This window comes from Filicampus tigris, chromosome 12 (assembly GCF_054856515.1).
Source record: "Filicampus tigris isolate MCC_2025a chromosome 12, RoL_Ftig_1.0, whole genome shotgun sequence".
Lineage (NCBI taxonomy): Eukaryota > Metazoa > Chordata > Actinopteri > Syngnathiformes > Syngnathidae > Filicampus > Filicampus tigris.
In genome coordinates, this window is record NC_141228.1 from 13,668,551 (window position 1) to 13,688,711 (window position 20,161).

General features: G+C 41.9%; 2 protein-coding genes across 4 annotated transcripts; one reads left to right on the forward strand and one right to left on the reverse strand.

The window, feature by feature from the left end:
- The first annotated feature begins 96 nt into the window (after positions 1 to 96).
- Positions 97 to 12,091, forward strand: spata6 (spermatogenesis associated 6). 3 transcript variants are annotated; one of them, XR_015089023.1, is made up of 11 exons: positions 97 to 229; positions 1,131 to 1,268; positions 1,397 to 1,445; positions 1,571 to 1,612; positions 1,692 to 1,819; positions 3,457 to 3,528; positions 4,710 to 5,036; positions 6,457 to 6,553; positions 7,442 to 7,479; positions 7,828 to 8,014; positions 10,798 to 12,091. XR_015089023.1 is itself a non-coding variant. In XM_086047649.1 (11 exons), exons 1-11 carry the CDS (start codon positions 152 to 154, stop codon positions 10,895 to 10,897), a joined length of 1,212 nt encoding a protein of 403 aa, XP_085903775.1. In that variant the 5' UTR covers positions 97 to 151; the 3' UTR covers positions 10,898 to 12,091. The 3 variants fall into 3 exon arrangements, 1 of the variants encoding a protein (XP_085903775.1); XM_086047649.1 differs by having other exon boundaries at positions 7,872 to 8,014; XR_015089024.1 differs by lacking the exon at positions 7,442 to 7,479 and having other exon boundaries at positions 7,872 to 8,014.
- dnttip2 (deoxynucleotidyltransferase, terminal, interacting protein 2) lies at positions 12,006 to 20,145 on the reverse strand. The gene is made up of 7 exons (XM_086047648.1): positions 20,028 to 20,145; positions 16,401 to 18,775; positions 14,877 to 15,015; positions 14,076 to 14,171; positions 13,129 to 13,293; positions 12,933 to 13,042; positions 12,006 to 12,281 (listed from the first exon to the last, which is right to left on the reverse strand). Exons 1-7 carry the CDS (start codon positions 20,100 to 20,102, stop codon positions 12,164 to 12,166), a joined length of 3,078 nt encoding a protein of 1,025 aa, XP_085903774.1. The 5' UTR covers positions 20,103 to 20,145; the 3' UTR covers positions 12,006 to 12,163.
- Between the last annotated feature and the right edge of the window lie 16 nt (positions 20,146 to 20,161).

Below are 20,161 nucleotides of genomic sequence, written 5' to 3' on the forward strand. Positions count from 1 at the left end.
AAAAAAAAGAAAGAAAAAAAGAAAACAGTCGATGCGTGCCACCGTATTCGAAAGCGTGACGTCAGAGACGGATGGGCCACGTGACCCCTTGACAACTTCCACTTCCGCTGTTTGGTAGCCATGACAACGATGTTTTTCAAAGTGTACTTAAATGGCCACGAAGAAACTCTCATTCTCTAAACTGCACGGAAAGTCTTGGAAATGTACGGTGTTGTTGGACATTCACAAGGTAAGTGCGCCATTCCCAAAGCTCAACAATTATAAGTCGCTTTGTTATGTAGCAAGCTTAACATGTGAGAACGTGAGGCTTCGTAAAGCGCTTTGGGCACCATAAAGCGCAGTCCATTTACCAGTTCAGGCAAATCTGGCGAGTAAAATCATGTTTTAGCATAATACTTAATACAACGCATGTCACTGGCACATGCCATATTTTCTTTACAAAAAATGCAGCGTTTAATGACATCCCACTTCCTGTTTTAAAGAGTTATGCGCATGCGAAGTACAGCAAAAACAGGATCTCGCGAGACCTGGGTGAGACCTGTTAAATTCTGTAACGCGTTGGATCTCCCACACTTTAATATTACCCAAGCTTTTTAAATCGCTGCCCTCGTCATCTGATATATACACGTCCTAATTAGCAGGGGTCTAAAAAATAATAGAACACTGTATCGTAGAAACGTTTTTTTGTTTATTGTTTTCATTTTAGTCCTGTAGTTCCTTTCAAAATGTTGAACTCTTCTTTTTTTTGCAAATTTCTTGAACATCAGAAGGAAAATGCCCATGTAATTTCTTCTGTATTCAAAATACATGTATACACACTTGTAATATAATTTCTTGAAGTGGTGAATTTAGGGGTTTTGTTAGTTCTAAGCTCAAGTCATTGTAGTTATTAAAAATAATCATAAAAATAGTCATCAAATCATAATTTCACTGTGTTAAGTGAATCTAAATAATATACAACATTGACTTTTTTAATTTAACGACCAAAATACATCTTGATACTCAGTGTGCTACACCTTTAGGTGATTATTTTGTTGAAAGGAGGTCTTTCCCCTTCTTGCGTTTAATGTATAGCTGCACCATTATGTACATATGTGAGAAATTACATGTTACTAAAAACACATGTGTAGGTCACGTGTCGTGGCGTGCGCCTGCCCGAGACAGGAGACATCTACTTATGTGTTTGCATCATGGGCCAACGCAGGAAGACTTCCTGCTTGCCGCCACGCTTCCCATTACACTTTAACCAGCGGCTGGTTTTTGAAAAGGTGAGAATGATGACTGTGAATAAACAAAGCTGCTGATCCAATAATATACTGTATCTGATGGGAGAGGCTGTCAGTCTAACCTTGTTTACCTTATTGATTTGCTTTGTCGCCGCAATGTGCTACACCAGACTTACGCTGATGCTGTTGACCCCTCTGCAGTCGCTGACCTCCTAAAAGGTAAATGGCCCTCTTGAGATTTCCCTCCTCATCTCTTGAGTTCTACATCCTGTGCTGTGCAAGCATGCGGGCTATTAGCTTCTATCTACAGACTGCTCCTATATGTGTGCTTTTCGTTCTCTTAGCTGACACAACATCTTTTCAGCTGATTCAGTCGGTGTCTCCTGGTAAGCTTTTTGAGAGCATTATGTTCCCCTGTGCAAAAAGCCATGTGTTTATGTGTATGTTACTTTTTTGCCATGTCAGAGAGAAAGACCCTTGCCAAGATGACGCAAAACAGCAGAGACTTCCTGAACCCTGGGCCCAGTCTGAGCGGCGCTAAAAAACCCACGCAGAGAGATGCGTTGATGATGGAGAGCGCCTCCAGGTTTCATGTAGGCTACCCGGCATCTACACTACATTTAGTCCTTTTAAAATATTCAAAATATGTCTACCCAGTCACTTGAGCATACTGATTGTTTTCATCACATTACAGGCACTACTGACCCAGTCAGGAGAGCTTTTTTTTTCCGCCTTTTAATGCAGCTTGATCAGCATCATTAGACGGGTTCATTAGACCTATTGACGGGTACTATTTCCCCCCGGAAAAAACGGCGAATGACGGACGATGGAAGGGTACGCACGCTGCTGACGGATCAATTTGTAGTAAAATGCCCAGCTCTGTTAGTTTGTCTACGCTGAACGCTTAAAAGACTGCAAGTCCAAGTGTTTAGTAAGTTAACTCTAATAAGTAGATAAACTGTCGTTGATGTTAATTCATGGTTCATTTGCCTTGAGTTTAGCGTATAAGACCAAAACATTCAGCCTATGTATACATCTGATATTGTTTATTATAATACAAATGAATGTATTGCTTGTGTTTGTTCAAAACACATGGGAAGAGGACCTTGAAAAAATTATTTATTAAATAGCAATAGAAATATTGAGGGGGGGGGAGTGAAAGTACATTATTTTTCAAAATCAATGGTCTATCTCAAATATCATACAACTACTGTTTAGTGCAATAAAATATCAATAGAATGTGTGTCATTCAAAAGCTATATCATAGGTTTCCAACAGCAGGTATTTTCTACAAATGTATTTTTTTAAATGTAATTTACCATAAATTCAGCTTCCTCTTTAATTAAGATACTATTTTTTTAAGGGACGTGAGAACATTTCTTTAATTGCTAACCACGGGATTTTCTAGACCAAACGTCATCGGACAAACCTCTTAATCGATGAATCAATCGATCGGGTTGATTAGTTCAATCCTGTTGAATCTCGATTACCCATCTTGGACGTTTGGACCGTTCTATGCTATCGACTTTGTGTTTTGGAAGTCCCTTTGTCCGTTCCCGGTGCACAGAAAGCCGGGTCAATGAAGCCCTGCTTGGCTGAGTTTGATGCTGAAGATCGACATCAGACACCTTTGGGATGAACCGTAGGAGAGAGATGGTCTTTAACCTCACTAATGTTCCTCTGGGAGAAAGAGAAAAGGTTCACATTGCAACGTCCTGTACAAAGTCTTCCCAGAAGATTACATTCTGTTACGACTGCAAAGCAGAAGCTTGTCATTTTCTCCCATTTTCACTGGCTACAGGTGTCCCAATACTTTTTAGAGCTAAATAGATCATCCTCTAATAATGTGACAAGAGACACCATGCTGAAATCTACGACTGCTGCCCCACTTTTCATTGCAAATGACTGTTTTCCAACCCGTCCTTAATCACTCCCCCTGACGACTTCCGTATTCAAATGTCTTCAAGCTCCGCTCTCTCTCTCTCTCACCGTGGCCATCGTGCACGGTTGTCTGCGACTTACATCAGAGTTAGACTGTCTCCCTCCATAAAGCCGTATTTTTGAAACATCACCGGAGCCGCCGTCTATTTTGCAATTTGTTCCACTCCAGACCCGGCCCAGATGGAACAACCGCGGTCGTAAATTGGCCTCCCAGGCTTTGTGTATGCCTCTTTTGTAGTCGTTCATATTCTCTCCCTCTCTCAAGATGTCACTTGTCTTGTGTCTCCAGGGTGCGTTTCCCACCGCGGAGTTCGCAGTGACGTCGTTCATCGAGGAGAGTGATTGTATCGACGCCTCGCCTGTAAGTCACCTGACTGCTGCTACTTAAACCAAGGGAGATTGTTTACGGACACGTCTGTGTATTTGTCAGTGGCGTTTTGGAAAAACAGGGCACGCAATACTAAACTAACTCAACTGGTTAGCACATCTGCCTCACTGGTCTGAGGTTTTGGGGTTGAATTTTTGGCTCCAGCCTTCCTGTGTTGGGTTTCTCCGTCCTTGCATGGGGTTTCTACAGATTCCTCCCACATTCAAAATACCTGCATGTAAGGTTTATTGAAGACTCGAAATTGTCCATAGGTGTGAATATGAGATGCCCAGCAATTGGCTGTTTCTTATCTTTTCCTTACATTACATTACATGAGAAACAAGTAGCATTAAAATTTGGATTAAAGGGTGGTTATAATGTTGGACTGTTTTCATCCCAAATGAAGTACTTAATCCAAGTTGCTACACACCCAAAGTCAAACACTGAACGGGTAACAGGAAGACTGTCCAGCAGCGGAAAGAGGTGAGTGCATGTCTGTAGATGAAACGGGATCGGCCTATTTGCCTTGATTCAGTTAAATCAAGCTTTAATGAAATGGCAGCATCAGTGTACAAACATTCATCGTTCAGCTTCTCTTAAAAATAGTTTTAGTGTGATGTGATTTCCCAAAATAGCAATTTGGCTCCCCTAAATGCTTTGTTTTATTGTGTTAGACTAGAATAAACATTTCATCTAATCTTATTTATCCCAGGATGCCATTACCTACAGGAGGGGGGGAGGCTGGTGGGGGTTGATGTTAGAGGCTATTAGAGTTGTTGTGATAATTCAGTGGTTGTTGTAAAGCTGGATGTTTGAGCTCGTGTTTTAATGGGTTGCCCGAGACAAATAGTGTGTTTCGCCTTGAGATACTCCGAGACCCCTTTTAAAAAGGGAAGAACAACTGCTGGCCCACCGGCCCACATTCAAAGTGGCCCTCGATTAATTTTCGAAAAGAAACATGTTGACTATCGTGGAGCAGTTTTAAGCTGTAATAACAGTGTTAGGCACTAGATGGCAGACATCACCTACAAAGCCAGGTCATGCATGTTTTGTCCTGCGTCTAGGTAGGAATGTGGCCCTTCCAGTAGCGCTGATGCAAAATTGTGCCCCCCCCCCTCAACTGCCCATCCCTGCCTTAAAGTGTTCGACTTGCTGTTGTAAATCTGTCCTCGCAGATGACCGGCCTCGTTCGAGTGAGGCCATCTTCGACTTGGGCAAGGAAGTCTTCAAACTCCGCAGGGCGGCGCACATCCAGACGCTCCCCGTCCCCGCCCCCGTGCCGCCATATTTCTTGTAAGGCAAAGAAAAAGCCACCAAAACACGGAGTTTGTCTCGAGCCGGGCTACCAGCGGCCCACTGTGGCCTCCGCGACGCGGGCGCTGTCGCCGTACACCCACCGGAAAATGTGCCAGCTCTCCCTGGATGCAGAGCAGAGGCTTAGACACCTCCAGCTCGGTCCGCACTGCTTCAGGAAGGAGACCGAGAGCCTCCCTCCATTCTTGGTTGGTACTAGCACACTCCCTGTCATGAAATAATATACAGTGTTTAAAAAGAAGCCATTGGTATGCAAACGGCACACGAGAAGAAAAGCGGGGCTGAACCTCTGGTGATACTGGCTCTTATACCTGCCCCGGGTCACCAAAGGGTCACGAATGACGTTGCTGGTACGCGTGCGCGAAGGGACATTGTTGTTTGACTTTTAAGATTGGTTTGCGGCATTTTGGAGTGATGTCGATATTTTTTTTTTCTTACCTCAGACTCACTTTGCCTTGAATTTTCAAGTTGTCTTCAACTTTAAATTCCATGACTTTTTTCCTCGTCAGAGGGTGGAAATTGCTGACTTCCCAGTTTTCCAGAAAACTTTGTTTGTTTGACCCGCCCGGATGGTTTTGTAAGACTTTATGAATTAAAAGATGCGATCGTCTTAGTTTTGATTCTGGGGCCGGAGAAACAAAAAAGTGGCCAATTTGAGCATTCAGACACTTGTTCAAGATACTTGAGAGTGCATATTATTAACCAGACCTGCACTAGAATATAATTGGTCCTTGCTGATAAATGTTTTGGGGCTATCCAAAAAGTATGGCCTTCATGTTTTTTTGCTTGGTGAATTATTATGATAAACTGAATGAATACCTCGCTGACAATGTCAATTCAAAACTAAGTTGTATATCTTTGAAAACATTTTTTTGTTTTTTTCTTAAAACTCGTGTGTTTAATCTCATTCGAGTGTGCAAGCGCACACGGTGCTGTGGCTAGTGAGTGTAGCTCTTACCTCTTGGGGAGCCTACAAATGTGAACATGATTAATATAACAGGAGGATTAAGTGGACGTCATAATAAAAGGGCAATGTTAATCTCTTCACCTGAGCCGTTAATGGATTGTGACGTCGCTGACAATGTTTCACTGAGGGATTCTAAAGAGCTGCTTAGGTTAAGGAGGGTGCAGTTATTTGTGAACATTTGATTTTTATGTGTGCGTATATCACCGCTGTGGGGATTTGCATATCAAGGGCAGAGATTTTACCAAGGCGGCGGGGGATATATAGTCCCTCGTTTCCTCGCGCTATTCCCGCCTCTTCACTTTGACATGCGCTCTTAATCCCGATGTGCTGCTGTCCAAAATCCCTGTTTAAGGATCGAGATTAAGCACTGCAATGTGGTGAATGGAATTTCCCGGAATAACACTGACATTGCGCTGCTTTTTTCCTGAGGGAGTCCCCTGTGGACAATTAACCCAGGTAATTGAGAGTCAAACTGCAATTAGCAAATAGATACCTAATGAAGTGGCTTCAACAGGAGGCACATTTGTTTTAAGAGCACTACTGTGTGAGCGTTTGCTTAAAAGCCTTGTTGCTTTATTCGGACGCATCCGAGAATAAATGTGTCAACGTGATGATGATGATCTGTTCCCCTGTGTTGACAGGTTCCAACTTGTTGTAATCTGATGGATACCTACTCTCCTTCGACACAGAGTTACGTGCACTGCTGCCACGCAGTCAGCCTCGCAGATGACGCCGCCGGTAGGCCACACTAAGCAAACTTCAGTTGGATGAACAGTTTTGAAAAATAATCTTATTATGATATTCTTCCTTCAGTATTACGATTGCGATTTATATTTGATGATTTTTTTTTTTCAAGGTCCTCTTCCCATGTATTATTTAACAAACAATAAATTCATCTGTATTACAATAAGCAATTTATTATACATAAATGTTTCGGTTATATAGGTTAGGTTTATGCTAAAATCAAGGCAAATGACCCACAAATGAATATGAAAGACAGTTTATTTGCCTAGCTCAATTAGAGTTGTTAACTTCATCAACACTTTGACTTTTAAGCATGCTCTCACTACGACAACTTAGCAAAATTCTCCCAAACAAGTGCGGTGTCAACCAAATTACGACAATAACGTAAACACTGTGGCTTTATGACTTTTCATGTTTCATGAAACTGACATGTAAACTTGTGGAGCGCACTTCTCAAGCACCAGACCTATCTAGACACAATAAATAAATAATTCAAATGTACAAATAAATACAAATAAATCCTACCAACCAAAATGATGCAGGTTTTCTTATTATAATAATTTATTTATTATAATAATAATTTCTTATTGTTTCTTATTATCTATACCTTCTTAAATTACCGTCTTTGCGAATTGAGAATTATCTTAAGGTGAATGTCAAATAGCGAGCTACTGAATCATGATGACAACAAAAGACATAATCAACAAATGTACACTTAATTCCTGAACAAATGGTCTTTTATTTCAATAGCTTTAACTAACCACGAGCTCATGAAACCGCAAGACTTTCAAATGTCAGCAAATAAGTGTCATGACAGTCTTTTTGGAACCGTATAATTTTTGGGGTATGAAATAAGGTCCAGCGCTGTCCTTGTCTTTGCAGACTTTCTCTTTGACAGTTACAGACCCAGAGCACCCAGAGTAAGTCTTAACTACAACATTATCTTATTGAATACAACAAGTCTTTTAACTCATTCACTGCCAGACATTTTCAGACCCTCTTTTACCCAAACGTTTGAAAAAAAAATTTGAAAAAAAATTCCTGTGATTGAATGGCTGGACTGTGAAAAGACAAATAAATACAGTGAATGAGTTAAAAGTACTATTTTAAAAAAACATGAACAAACGTTGAGAAATATTCAAACTTCACTTCAATAAGATCACAAGCAAAGAATCCTGTTCTTAAATTCATCATTTAGGTAGTTTAACTGCATTTGCTTCTCCCTGCATGTCTCACTTCTTCAAATGTGTGTGAAAATAAACCCTCAGGCAACAAAGCTTTTTGTCACTTCAAACTCATTCAACCCGTGCAGATGCGCGCCGACCGCACCTGGTCGTCTCCCGGCCCATCATTGAGACGTGATGAGCTGAGCCAAAGTCCTCTACGAGCCTCCTCCGCCTCTGCTGTGTCAAAGAGGAGAGGCCCTGTCGCTACCAAGCACTCCCTCAGGGAAAGGTGAAAGTGTGCTTCACACCCTCACAATACTACATTTTCAGATCTTGGCTCAGTACACTCAAAAAGACAATATTTTTGTCCCGATTTTGCCCCTTCCTGACCAAGATCGTCAAATGCCCGACTATCTATATTTGTCCCAATAATGGCGTCCGAAACGGTTCTGTATTGGAAGCAAGTATTGGAAAATACTCCTTGCCGTCTGAAGAACCCACTTTTATACATAGCACGACTGATGAGCGGTGAAAATGATATTAGATGTAAAATTGTAGCCTTAGACATTTCTGTAATCCGTACATACTGGAATGAAAGTACACCTTTTTCCAAAGTTGTAGGTCATTTCGCATGTACTCATGTATAATATGCTCCATTGATTTTGGATGATATTTTAATTCTTTTTTAGCAAACAAACAAAATACCAGTTTTACTCGAGGCTCATTTTTAAAATCATTTCTGCAAGTATTCTATATGCCAGCCTTTTCAAACACCCTAGAAAAAAAACATTTCTACTAGACTCCTGACAACATGTACTGTATGTGTACTTTTAACCTTTTGGGTAGCGCCTTTTTCCCATTACCGATCCCCTTGACACAGGAAGGGCAGAGCCCAGATTCCAATCCCAAATTCTTTTATCTATTTCCACTTAGGCATTTCGTCAACAGCCTTTGACTCGGAAACTTTCCGCCCGAAGATCCCTGTTAAATTCTTCACATTGCTGCCTGAGCAGAATGTGGCTGCATAATCCTCCTCTTGTCGCGTTTGCCATAATGAATTCCTCCCAATGTGTCTGTGTAAACAAATACACGCTCGCTGTTTGCTTGTAGGATCTCCACAGACATAGAGGCACCTGCCCGTTGTCCCAATGATGGGATATAGAACAGCTACATGGCAATCCCGTGAGCTGGTGGTCGCGTACATACGTGTGTGTGTGTGTGTGTGTGTGTATGTGCTAAATTAGAGGAGCTGATGTCCCGTCATGTTTGTTCATTACCGGGCTCCGAGGAGGGAAAACAAAAGAGGAAAAGTGTATTGATTTGTGTCGCTGCCTCACTCTTGAAAACTTTGACCTGACGCTCACTATAATACATTCACGAGAGACCTTGTCATCCATCACGCCAGCTGCCAGTCGATCCCACGGCCAACGCCCATGTTGGGTTGCGGCCGTCTCCTCCTACACCCCCCGGAACAGCCCCCGAACTCAGCTCATAAGCAAACATTACAATCGATAGATAATCTCACCGCCAAGTCAATTGCAGGAAATGAACAATAGTTTTGCCGCAATTGAAAACGCCACAAGGGTTGCAGTGCGTCAGATTAGAGCAGCCAGGAGAAGGGCATGGCTCTCCACTTCACTCAGGTTTCATCTGTGCACACAATGCGTGAGGACACCTAAAGCTACAACATCTCAGTCTGTTCATGCTTCTCCTTTGTGACTTTCTGACTTGATTTCGACTGCACATGAAATGTTTCACTGCATGCAGGGTAGTGGTTTTTTTTTTTTATTGTTTTTTTTCTTGAATCTGGCATACTGTATCTCTACTCTTGCCTTTATGTATCTGTTTTTGTCTAAAGCTGGTTAAATCTTTTTTTTTTTACGTTTTTCTCAAATTAATTAATTGGGTGAGTAATTTACTGTATCATTGGTTAATTGCTACAAGATAAAAATGCATGTGGCATCTGCCTTCTTTTTTTTCTCTCTTTTTTTTACCAGTCTTGGCATAAGCTAGTAGTTCTCAAACTTTTTACACCAAGTGCCACCTAAAAAAATACTTTGCTTTCCACGTACCACCATAATCACCGACATTCAAATGCAGTTGCGTGGTAGGCCCGAGTGTTCATCCAAAACGGGACAGAGGTTTTATTACCAAAATGTATATTTCATTTTACTGTATGCCACGGGCATGTATAATATGCCACTGTAACATGATGCACAATTTGAAAATTAACACTTTGCTTGAATATCTCCAAATAAACAGCGCCAAAAGACGAAATGCAAACATACTGTACTTAAAATACAACTACTTAACAAATGTACTTGTACTGGAGCCCACATGACACTATTGGTACTTCACAGGCATAAACTACATTTGTGGAAAGGGGGGATAAAGAGAACAAAGAAAAAAAATGATAATTGGTTAACAGATGTAAACAATGAAGTTTAAAAAAGAATGTAAAATGCATTCTACATATACAGTACATTTAGCATTATTTATTTTATTTAATCAATACTTGAATAATTTATTATAGATCATACAAATATTCGTAACATTTTACATGTATAGTTTTTAAATGACTGAAATTTAAATATAGGGAACAAAACAACTTTCAATGCAATGCAGCAGTTAATAATAGAGTAGTCTACAACCAATCATAATTACCACTCGAGCATTATGTAGATGGCACAATCTTTAACGTAGCTTTTAGTGCATCTCATTGGATAGTAATGTTGTGTTGTGTTTCGACTTCGCACAGGCTTGGTTTGTGTTCAATGTTGAATGAAAAACTTGCAGTCAAACGACACCCTAGTTTTGTTTCCAAGGAAGTTGAGGAGCATTCGCAGTTGCTTTGCTTCACGTGGGGCTGTAGCGCCACATAGTGGACACAAGCAAAATTGTCAGTATATTTTGGACTTGTTCAAATTTACAACACTTCCAACATCTCAGATGTATAAATAATATATACGGCCGGAAGTTAGTTGTTGTAGTCCTTTTTTTTTTTTTTTTTTTTTATTTGTCACACAGAAGAACTTTCAAATGTAAATGACATGCATTGTTTGGCCTTCCCAGACTGCAGAGCAATGATCCCAGTCCATCCTACTGGGAGCAGATCCACAGCAGAGTCCAGAAGATACTTCTGACACACAGAGTCCCCTTTGACATCGACTGACATTCTGATCTCAACGTGGAGGAACAGAATAGCCATCGCGTCAGCGTTGGAAGTACACACTGACACACATTGTTGTGGTGAGTCACACACAAGCTATTTATTTAATCTGTTTGATACCGAAGGCATGTTTCAAACACCTGCTGGGCCTTTTTGGTCGTCTCCCCCGCTTGACAAAGACGATGCTACACAGTGACATTCAAAGGCCTACAGAGACATTTTTCGTTTCTTTGAAGCCTAGTGTGAAATCATCTTGGAACAAAAGGAGCAACGCAGTAAAGATGTGAGATGTTAAAGGGATCATCAGAGCACAAGATGGTAGACAAAGGCAACAACAATTTCAATACTTTTTGCACAATTCGCTGTTCTCCAACAAGAAGCTGAACGTCAAAATTCATAGCGTGCTTTTATTCATGCACATTCCCATGAACATCCACTTTTATGCTTTTCTGTGTCTCTTGGCCTATTGCCTGTAAAATTCAGAGAACTCTGAATACTTGGCATCATTGACATATGATGAACAAATCAATCATGTCGACAGTTATTGTAAAACATTGTCCACTGTATTAGTGATATCAGCTGTGTTCTTAGAAATCTGCCCATTAAATGTTTTATTTTCAAATTGCCCTAGTAAGACGGGTGCGATATTGTTTTAGCTTTAGTTATGCAAGGAGCCTTTTTTTAATTTTTTTTTTTTATTTCACGCAGAGCACATAAAACAATGAAATGGAGAAAAACAGATCCAAGATTTAAATGGTAACAATTTTCTTAGGTTAAAATAAAAAATACTTATGAAATAAAAGTGATGTACATTATGAAAATACACAAAAAAAATTTCAGGATTTTTGTAGATTTTAAAATGTCCTGCTATTTTTCATGTAAAATGTATATATCTAATAACCACTACGAGCCTTCCTGTAGCATTTTGACTGAAAAATGAAGCAGCGCGTATACATGAACAATTGAACTTGATTAATCATATTTCTGTTCCCATGCATACTTTGAAAAAAATACAATTATTCAACTTATCATACAGTAAAAGATTTTTTTTTACTGTTTACATTAAATTATTTTTAGTTTAAAATGTATACAAAAACAAACATTGGTGCAGTTTAATCATAATGTCGCAGTTTATTTGTAAATGCCAAGAATTGCTGTGCAGTTCTACACATGGAAAATAAAAGCCCATTTGTTTCAGCTTGTTTGTGATTGTATAATTTACTTTGTGTCCATGTCCTTCCTTGCAAGACTCTTGTGTCTCACACAGACTCACTTTGTGACCTTCTCTGATTTCTTGTGAAATTTATTCTTCTGGAATTTCTTGTGCTTGCCTGATGCCTGAGCTGCTTTCTCTGCCACAATGTTCTGGTACTTCTTCTTGTTGTTGCTGAGAGACAGGAAAAAAAAAAAAACATAAGTAAACAAATTAAGTAATATTTCAGTTTTTACAGTGTATATTTGGTCATTTAAATATATATTTTTTCATGGTGTGAAATGCTTGATTCATGAAGTATTCACTCCCTAGCAACTTCATTACGTACATAAGCTGTATCAAACATGTATTTAATCAATAGCTTTATTACTGTGGATATGATTTGCAGTGAAACATATCACTTAACAGTGCCAATCATGATTATGATCAGATTTGGTTTGATGCATGTAGTACTGTATATCGTGCAATATGTACCAACAGTCATGAAGTGACTGCTACACGTATGCTGTATTGTTGCCCAAAGCACATACGTTAAACGTTTTCGACATGTTGATGAACTGCTTCTGCAATGTATATGTCTGTGATTGCCTTCTACTTGGCTCCTTTCAGGTCATACGCAATGGGAAAATATTAACGCTCACGGTGTCGCTTTACAAAAAAAAAAATTAAAAAAAATTAAATAAAAAGCTCTAACTAATGTGACCAAATCACTAAGTTGACACTGTGCTTTTGGTAATTAGCTCTTTGTTTGTGGAAGCATGAATTGGGGGGGGGTTTCCACCTAAGCAGAAAGCACTGAGAAAGAGAGTAGCAACATCGTCTAACCTCCTGAACTCTGCATCAGCCAGCAGCTCCTCCACCATTGTCCTCTTCCTCTGTTTCTTGGGAATGCGGGAATGATAGAAGTCGACGGGGTTGTCCATCACGGTGGCCACCTGCATTCCACCAGAGAAACACTCTTAAAACACAACACGCACTTCAAACAGGTAACAACAGTGTGCTTTTGTTTTTTTGCCCTGACCTGGAAGTACTTGGGGAAGCCGTCTCGGTCGTTCTTCTTGTAGAACCTCTTGGGATCCATTGAGGCTCTCATCTTGAGCAGTTTCAGGTCTCCCTTCAGCTCCTTGGTGAGCTCGGGAGCTTTCATGTTGAACCAAGCATCTCCTGTGGTCTTCTCTCGCTCCACCTGCCGGAGATGAAAAGAAGAATATGTATTAGACCAAGATTAAATGCATTTTTAATCGCAGTCATAAAATTGACAACTGAGTTTAATTACTTATTGAATAGTCTGTCAGGGTACCACACTACAACCAAATTGAACAGCCTTTCCTTTACAGTGCAGCTATTGATGGTCTAAACATTTTTTCTTTCTTTTTTAAATACTAATTTAAGAACAAAATAAAATGTGGGAGTGCAAGGACAACATGCTCCAATATGGAATATATTAAAACTAAAAGCAGAATTCTAATAAGTGACACAGATGTGAACTGAAGCAGTTACAACAAGTAATGTGTATTATATGCATTGAGAAATTAAAGTAGAACTCTTTAATAAATTTTCAATACAGCTGAAAAGTGTCAACAGTGACACAGTCACTGCAACTGTAAGTACGTTGTTAAATACCCATAAAACACATTAACGACTACTACATACACTTTTATTTTTTATTCTTTTTTTAAAAGAAACCTATACTGCATTTATTGGCTGAAAAAAAAAAGATCTGTTTTGCTTTTTTTCCTCTCTTTGTTGATAAGAGTTGAGGAGCTTTATGTAGTGCTTTGCCACCATCTTTTGACATAACTCAAATTTTCCTTAATGGCAGGGCACGGTCCCTACCTCCTGAAATAGAGGCGAAAAATTAATGTGGGTGTCCGTTACCAACTCCAAATAGGTCTGCAACCAACACAGCTGTCAATTTCTAGGTATGACTTTAGTAAAATGTCATCTCCAAAAGATAGTTCAACTTACTCTGCGTTTTTGTTTCAAGGCTTTTTTGGATTCAGTGTACGGTGGCACGGTGTCCTTCTTCTCAAAGTCTGATCCCATCACGCTCTTCTTCATCACCTGTGTACAAAACCACTATTGTTACAAGGGATGGTAAATTCATAATATCAAAATGCAAGATTAAATCAAAAGATAAAAATCAAGATAAAATCAGACCATTTTATGTTTGTTGTTGTTTGTTTATGTATGTTGTGGCAGGGCAAAATGGTCCTATAATTGACACACTCCAAAAAAGATGAACAACTGCCTAGATATTTTTTCATGAATCTCATTGGGTGGGCAGTCTGTCAATCCGGTGCACACCCAGGCCCAACCATGGCTCCGCCCCTGCTAGAGATACCACGGTATGGCACCAAAGCACTACTTTTCCTTTTGACCTATTTGTTAGAAGGTCCTTGCCCCATTTCAACATAGTCCCTTGGCACCACAATGGCACAGAACTTTTCTGAGATAGGGCATTGGCGCCATCTTGTGGCATCTTTAGCAAGTGCACAATAAAGGTAATCAGGTACCCCAAAAAAAACACAAATCTGTGTCATGAGGGAGAAATACTACAAATGAATAAATCTAGTTAAATGTCGAAATTTTATAAGCGGTGTCAGGTGACCCAAGTTCCCTAGTACCACGAAGAACAACTTTTCACACGGCAAGAAGAAGCAACGTGACCAAACTATCAGCCCATCATTGACTTCCTCAGCAGGGTGGAACCTTCATGATGCTCATTATTCATCACGGCCTGGAAAACACGTCAGCGTGAGCGTTCACCTCATCCTGGTCCTTCTTCTCCTTGCGCTGGCTCACCGAGCTGGAGCCCGGCTTTGATTTGCTGCCGTCGAAAGTGATGTACAAACCCCCCAGCTGTCTCATGTTGATGCCCGGGTCGATGCGACTGGACATCTCTTTCCTGCAACAAACGGCGAGCGACGTCACGGCTCATTTCCTTCCCTCACGCTCCTAGTCAAGCTCAACGAAAAATAATCAAGTGTTGTATCGACATATTTACACCGGATAGATACTTTTTGAGTCCTGTTGTTGACATTGCCCGGGGGAAAAGGGATGAAACCTGCTCAAGTTGGTAGTAAGAGCGAGTCCGCTATAAACATTTGCAAGTACTGCGTGTGAGTGCGAGTTGTGGCCTATAGAAGCCCAGTAGATGGTGTTTATTTTGTGTTTGGCTGTTTGCGCTGTTCATCAAACAGCTGAAATTGCTTTTTGCAACTGTTGCTCTCCTTGCCCACATGTAAAGGCAAAACAGTACCTTAAGGGCTCCATTTTTTAATCACTAGAGTAGGGCTGCAACTAACAATTGTTTTAATAAAGCAATCTGTGTTGATTATTTTGGCAATTAATCGTATTTAAATGATACAACCCAAAGATTTTCTTTGCAATAATATGTTGTATGCGCCCGCACTTGCATTCTGTTTACAAGTGCGTTTGTGGAATGAGTAATGGAGCAATATCCACCCGTTTTCAGCCATCTCAGGCGGCGGCCATTTTGTTTGCTGTTGACTTAAAATGACACCACAGTTTCTCAGGGCTCGGGTAACAGCCAATCACGGCTTACCCGTTTTCTGAAGCTGAGCCGTTGATTGGTTACCTGACCCTGACAAACTGTGATGTCATTTTCTGTCAACTGCAAGTGACAAAATGGCTGCCCCTGAGATGGATAAAAACAGGTGGATTTCGATGATAAATTCCACAAACAATTTTAATCAGAATATCAAGTTTAGACTCATGGCGCTGCATAGAACATATTGTAAAGGAAACTTCGGGGTTAACTTCCGATTGAAAAACATGTTTTAATATCCATCCCTATAATAAAAAACAGAACATATTTCAAATTAACAGTGCAGAAAATAAAAATGATTTTGATTCAGTTACTGGTTGGGTCCCAAACATGTCAGAAAATAGGCAAAATTGTTAATTGTTGTTTTCCAAGTATAACACTGGTCAACACATTTTTCCTTTTTTTTTTTTGGGTAGTAAGTAAACTTTTCTTGATTTTTTTTTTGTGTTGATTCCGTAACCCACCCTTGTTTTTTCTATTGCACATCATAATATAATACCAATTATATAATATAGCAATATATTTAGATATATGAATTAAAAGTTAGGTTCGGCAACAGGTGGATTTTTTTCTTAACGTCATTGCTATAAATGACAATGTATGGTAAAATCCGTATTGCGCTAGCTTTTTTAGTTCAAACAAAAACAGAAAAAATGAAAATATCTCAACCTGCCGACTGGCGGTGTACCTAATGAAGTGTCTCCGTCTTGTGTTTTACTCACAATAAAGGATTCCTGCTCGACAAGAGAAGCGCCGCTTCCCCGCAGTCGTCCTCGTCCTCGTCGGCCTCCTCATCCACAAAATCCTCCTCCTCCTCCTCACCTTTCTTGGCGCCCACCACCTCCTTCTGTGTGAGGCGCTCCGTGTAGTAATCTTCGTCCACTTCCTGTCCGGGTCGCGTGTCCACCACGAACAGGCCGTCGACAGACTCCGCCGCCGCCGCCGCCTCCTTTTCGGGCTTCCTGGAGGGGCCTTGTCTCTCTCCTGTGTCCTCGTCTTCTTGGTCAGAGACCTCCTCCTCCTCCTGCTCCTCCTCCTCTTCATCCTCGCTGCTCTCCAAGAGGCTGACTGATTTTGTTTTCTGAGTGGCTTTCATGTCCTTAGACGGCGATTTCAGAGATGTCGCCTGCTCAATAACGGTCGCCACTGTCTCCTCGGGCTTCCTGGAGGGGCCTTGAGTCTCTCCCATGTCCTCTTCTTCTTGGTCAGAGACCTCCTCTTCTTCATCTTCATCCTCATCCTCACCGCTCTCCAAGTGGCTGACTGCTTTTGTTTCCTGGGTGGCTTTCATGTCCTTAAGTGTCGATTTCGTAGGTGTCACTTGCTCGACAAGGGTCGCCCCTGTCTCCTCGGGTTTCCTGGAGGGGCCTTGAGTCTCTCCCATGTCCTCCTCTTCTAATTCCTCCTCCTCTTCTTTCTCTCTGCTCACCACGGGGCTGCTTGTGGACATTTTCTCAGTGACTTTTGTGTCCTGAGGCGGAGATTCGTCGAGTGTCACTTGGTCATCGACGGACGCCTTGATCTCTTCACGATTCCTCTCACCAATATCCTCTTTTTCCTTGCTGCTCTCCACAATTGCTTCCTGACGTGTCACCTGCTCCACTTCCATGTCCTCCTCTTGATCCTTTGTTCCCGTGACAACCCCGCGCAAACTTTGGTCCTCACATGACACCTCCGCGCACACGTTGTCGTCCTTCTCATCGTCTGCTCGGACATCCTCACATCTTGCTCCTGAGGGTGAAGGCCACCTTTCCTCCTCCATCTTTTCCACTGCTGAGACATCCTCTTCCTGCTTTTCAGCAGACAGCTCGCCCTGCTGGTCTGCGGCCGCCACTGCGGCCTCAGCCGGAACCTCCCCGCCATCCAGATCTGCCGGACTGACTTGGTTCACTGCGGCTTCGGTTGACGTCACGCTGGCTTGCTTCTCTTCTTCCAGCAACGTACAGTCCGCGTCATCGTTGACCACCGTGTTCTCCAGCACAGAGTTGTGTGTTCCAGTTCCCTCCGGGGAGGTCTCCAGGACAACGCAGAGACCCTCCATCGGCGTGGGTCGCTGCTGCCGCCGAGCGCTCCCCGAGCCGGCGCGGCTGCTGCAGGGGCTACCCAGGGCAGAATGTCCATCCGCCAGGTCAGAGTCTGACTCGGCGCTCTTGATACCGGACAATCGGGTCTTCACCTGTCGCTGAGTGCCGACGGCGTAATCAGAGCCAGACTCAAAACCCTCAGAGTCACAAGACTTCTCGGCCGCGGTCTGTCTAGTTGTCCTTCGGCTACTGGGAGCCGGGGAGCTTTCCGAAGTTTCATCCAGGGTCGAGACGATGGGACACATCTTGTTTCTTGATCTCGCACTCCTGCGGATCGAGGACCGAGAAGCCGGAGCTCCCGAGACATCGGAAGCGAAGCTCTCGGCTTCAGAAAGGTCGGACTCTTCCGGTCGTGGTTTGGCGGAAAGTCTGGTGCTTTTCCTTGGACTTCGGGTGACTCTTTGGGATTCGGTCAGCAGTGAAGAGGAGGAGTCCCCCTTATCATCTCCGTCCTTGACAGGATCAACGTCAGGTGCCGCCATGCTCCTCGTCCTAACCGTTTTCTGCGTAGGTGCTAAAGAACAGCAAGAGTCCGCGTCGGACGCGTCTTCTTCTGCATAATTCAAGGTGACGGCAAGTCTTTTATTCCTTCTTCTACACGTCGCTGGAGGTTCACTGGCAGAGACAACAGAGCTACCGGATTCCACCTTCTTGTTTGGAGCTCTCCTCGTCGAGCGGCGGACGGTCTTCGAAGAGCAGGACTCCACCTCGGCTTCTTCTTGACTGGCTTTGTGGGCCGCCCCCCCGCTCGTCGCGGGCAGTTCCGTATCGGACATGACGGAGCAGCACGACTCCAGGTCGGACACATCTGCTTCGTGGGTGGAGCCCACGGGGGTGCATGGCTGCTCGGGGCTGTGGAGTCTGGAGGCTCGGGCGCATCTTTTCAACAGGGGCGTCTGCGGGTTGCTGGTTCCTTCTCGGAGCCGTTTGCTGGTTTCCACCAGGACACGCCGAGTAGAGTTCTCTACTTGTGAGGCTGAACTCCTGGTTCTTCTCCCAGTTGATGGAGTGGCCTGTGAAGCAAGAGAGGAAAACATCACTAATGTAGCTTAACTCAATGCGTTTGCCATTATGTGTTCATTAGTGACAGCTAGGCATTTGACAACATTTCAAAGATCAGCAATTCCCAAACATTGCGTGATATTATCCAATTACTGGTCCAAAAATTATTACTTTAGATTTATTGAAGAATTTTAACCCTCACTATCATAATACCTAGACAAAGAGAGCAATTCTGAGATGCTGATAATCTCCGTAACTTTGTTAAATCCCTTCCCGTATAGTATGTAACACTGTCCCAATAAATAAATAAATCAGTTCTGACAGTATTTTAATTACAAGTGGCCACCACTATATTGCTAGTCTTTGCAGCCCTGACTACTTAATGATTATTGAGTAAAGATATTGATTTGAATTTGTAAATCTCCATTCACGGCATCCATAGCCTACCAGGCATTGTTTTTATTCAACTGCATTCTTCTGAAGAGCTGGGAATGCTCACTCTTTTGTGTAGTACTAGTATATAGGGGGGAAATGCATCAACGCTACATTGACTTTAGAGGGTAATTCCTACCTTAACCTGCAAAAGAACACATTTTTTGAAGGGGGACTAAACTCCGATCAAGTGATTACTATTTTGTCCGCATGTTGGCGGTTGTGATTGGGCACAAACCAATCAACAAGCATAGAAAAATCTAAATCCTTACCTCCTCATGTTTCACTACAAATATGTTTCTACTTTATTACCAGTATATAAATACTGTCGGTATATAAAGTATATTGAGCATTTTAAATGACACTGTACCGTAACTTCCACTAATTGTTGCTTTTTTCCACTATTATTTTGGCCATTATTGTTTAAATCTTAATTAATATTTCAAACAATGCAGAGTATTTACCACTGAGGCTACTTATCATTACAGAGAGTGGGAGTTTATTCCCTTTGATGATACATATATTTTGAATACGTTAGCTGATCCTTTTTGTTGATGTTCGATTTAAAAAAACACACACACACATTATTATTGTTATTATTATTATTATTATCATCATTATTTGTTCTGTCCGCACCAAACATCCGACAATGTTTGTTTCCGTGAAGTCGATAGAAATTATTTAAGTTTGTAAACGAATGCCAGCGGTTGACCACGTGAGTTGGAACAGCTACACGCAGCAGATGATCGATAACCACACCAAAACTTACAACAGTTCGCTCGTAAACAAAATGTTCGTGCGCTGCTGGGAGAAAGTTGTAGGCACGTTTACCTGGACGTCGGAGGCCTGTTCGAGATTTGATTTAGTTGGAGAGCACACGCGCACTCCTCTTCTGGTGGCCACCATCTTGGATCAACGTGTCACTTCCGCTTGGGAGACCAGACATAAGTAATCGATAACGAAGA

What these genes read in the sequence shown, in the direction of transcription:
- spata6 (XM_086047649.1), top strand. Translation starts at nt 152, where the DNA reads ATGGCCACGAAGAAACTCTCATTCTCTAAACTGCACGGAAAGTCTTGG. An exon ending in GATTCAGTCGGTGTCTCCTG is followed by an intron (nt 1,613 to 1,691) that starts GTAAGCTTTTTG and finishes TTGCCATGTCAG; the next exon opens with AGAGAAAGACCCTTGCCAAG. An exon ending in AAGCACTCCCTCAGGGAAAG is followed by an intron (nt 8,015 to 10,797) that starts GTGAAAGTGTGC and finishes TGGCCTTCCCAG; the next exon opens with ACTGCAGAGCAATGATCCCA.
- dnttip2 (XM_086047648.1), bottom strand. Translation starts at nt 20,102, where the DNA reads ATGGTGGCCACCAGAAGAGGAGTGCGCGTGTGCTCTCCAACTAAATCA. An exon ending in AACAGGCCTCCGACGTCCAG is followed by an intron (nt 18,776 to 20,027) that starts GTAAACGTGCCT and finishes CTTGCTTCACAG; the next exon opens with GCCACTCCATCAACTGGGAG. An exon ending in GCTTCCCCAAGTACTTCCAG is followed by an intron (nt 13,043 to 13,128) that starts GTCAGGGCAAAA and finishes GGTGGAATGCAG; the next exon opens with GTGGCCACCGTGATGGACAA.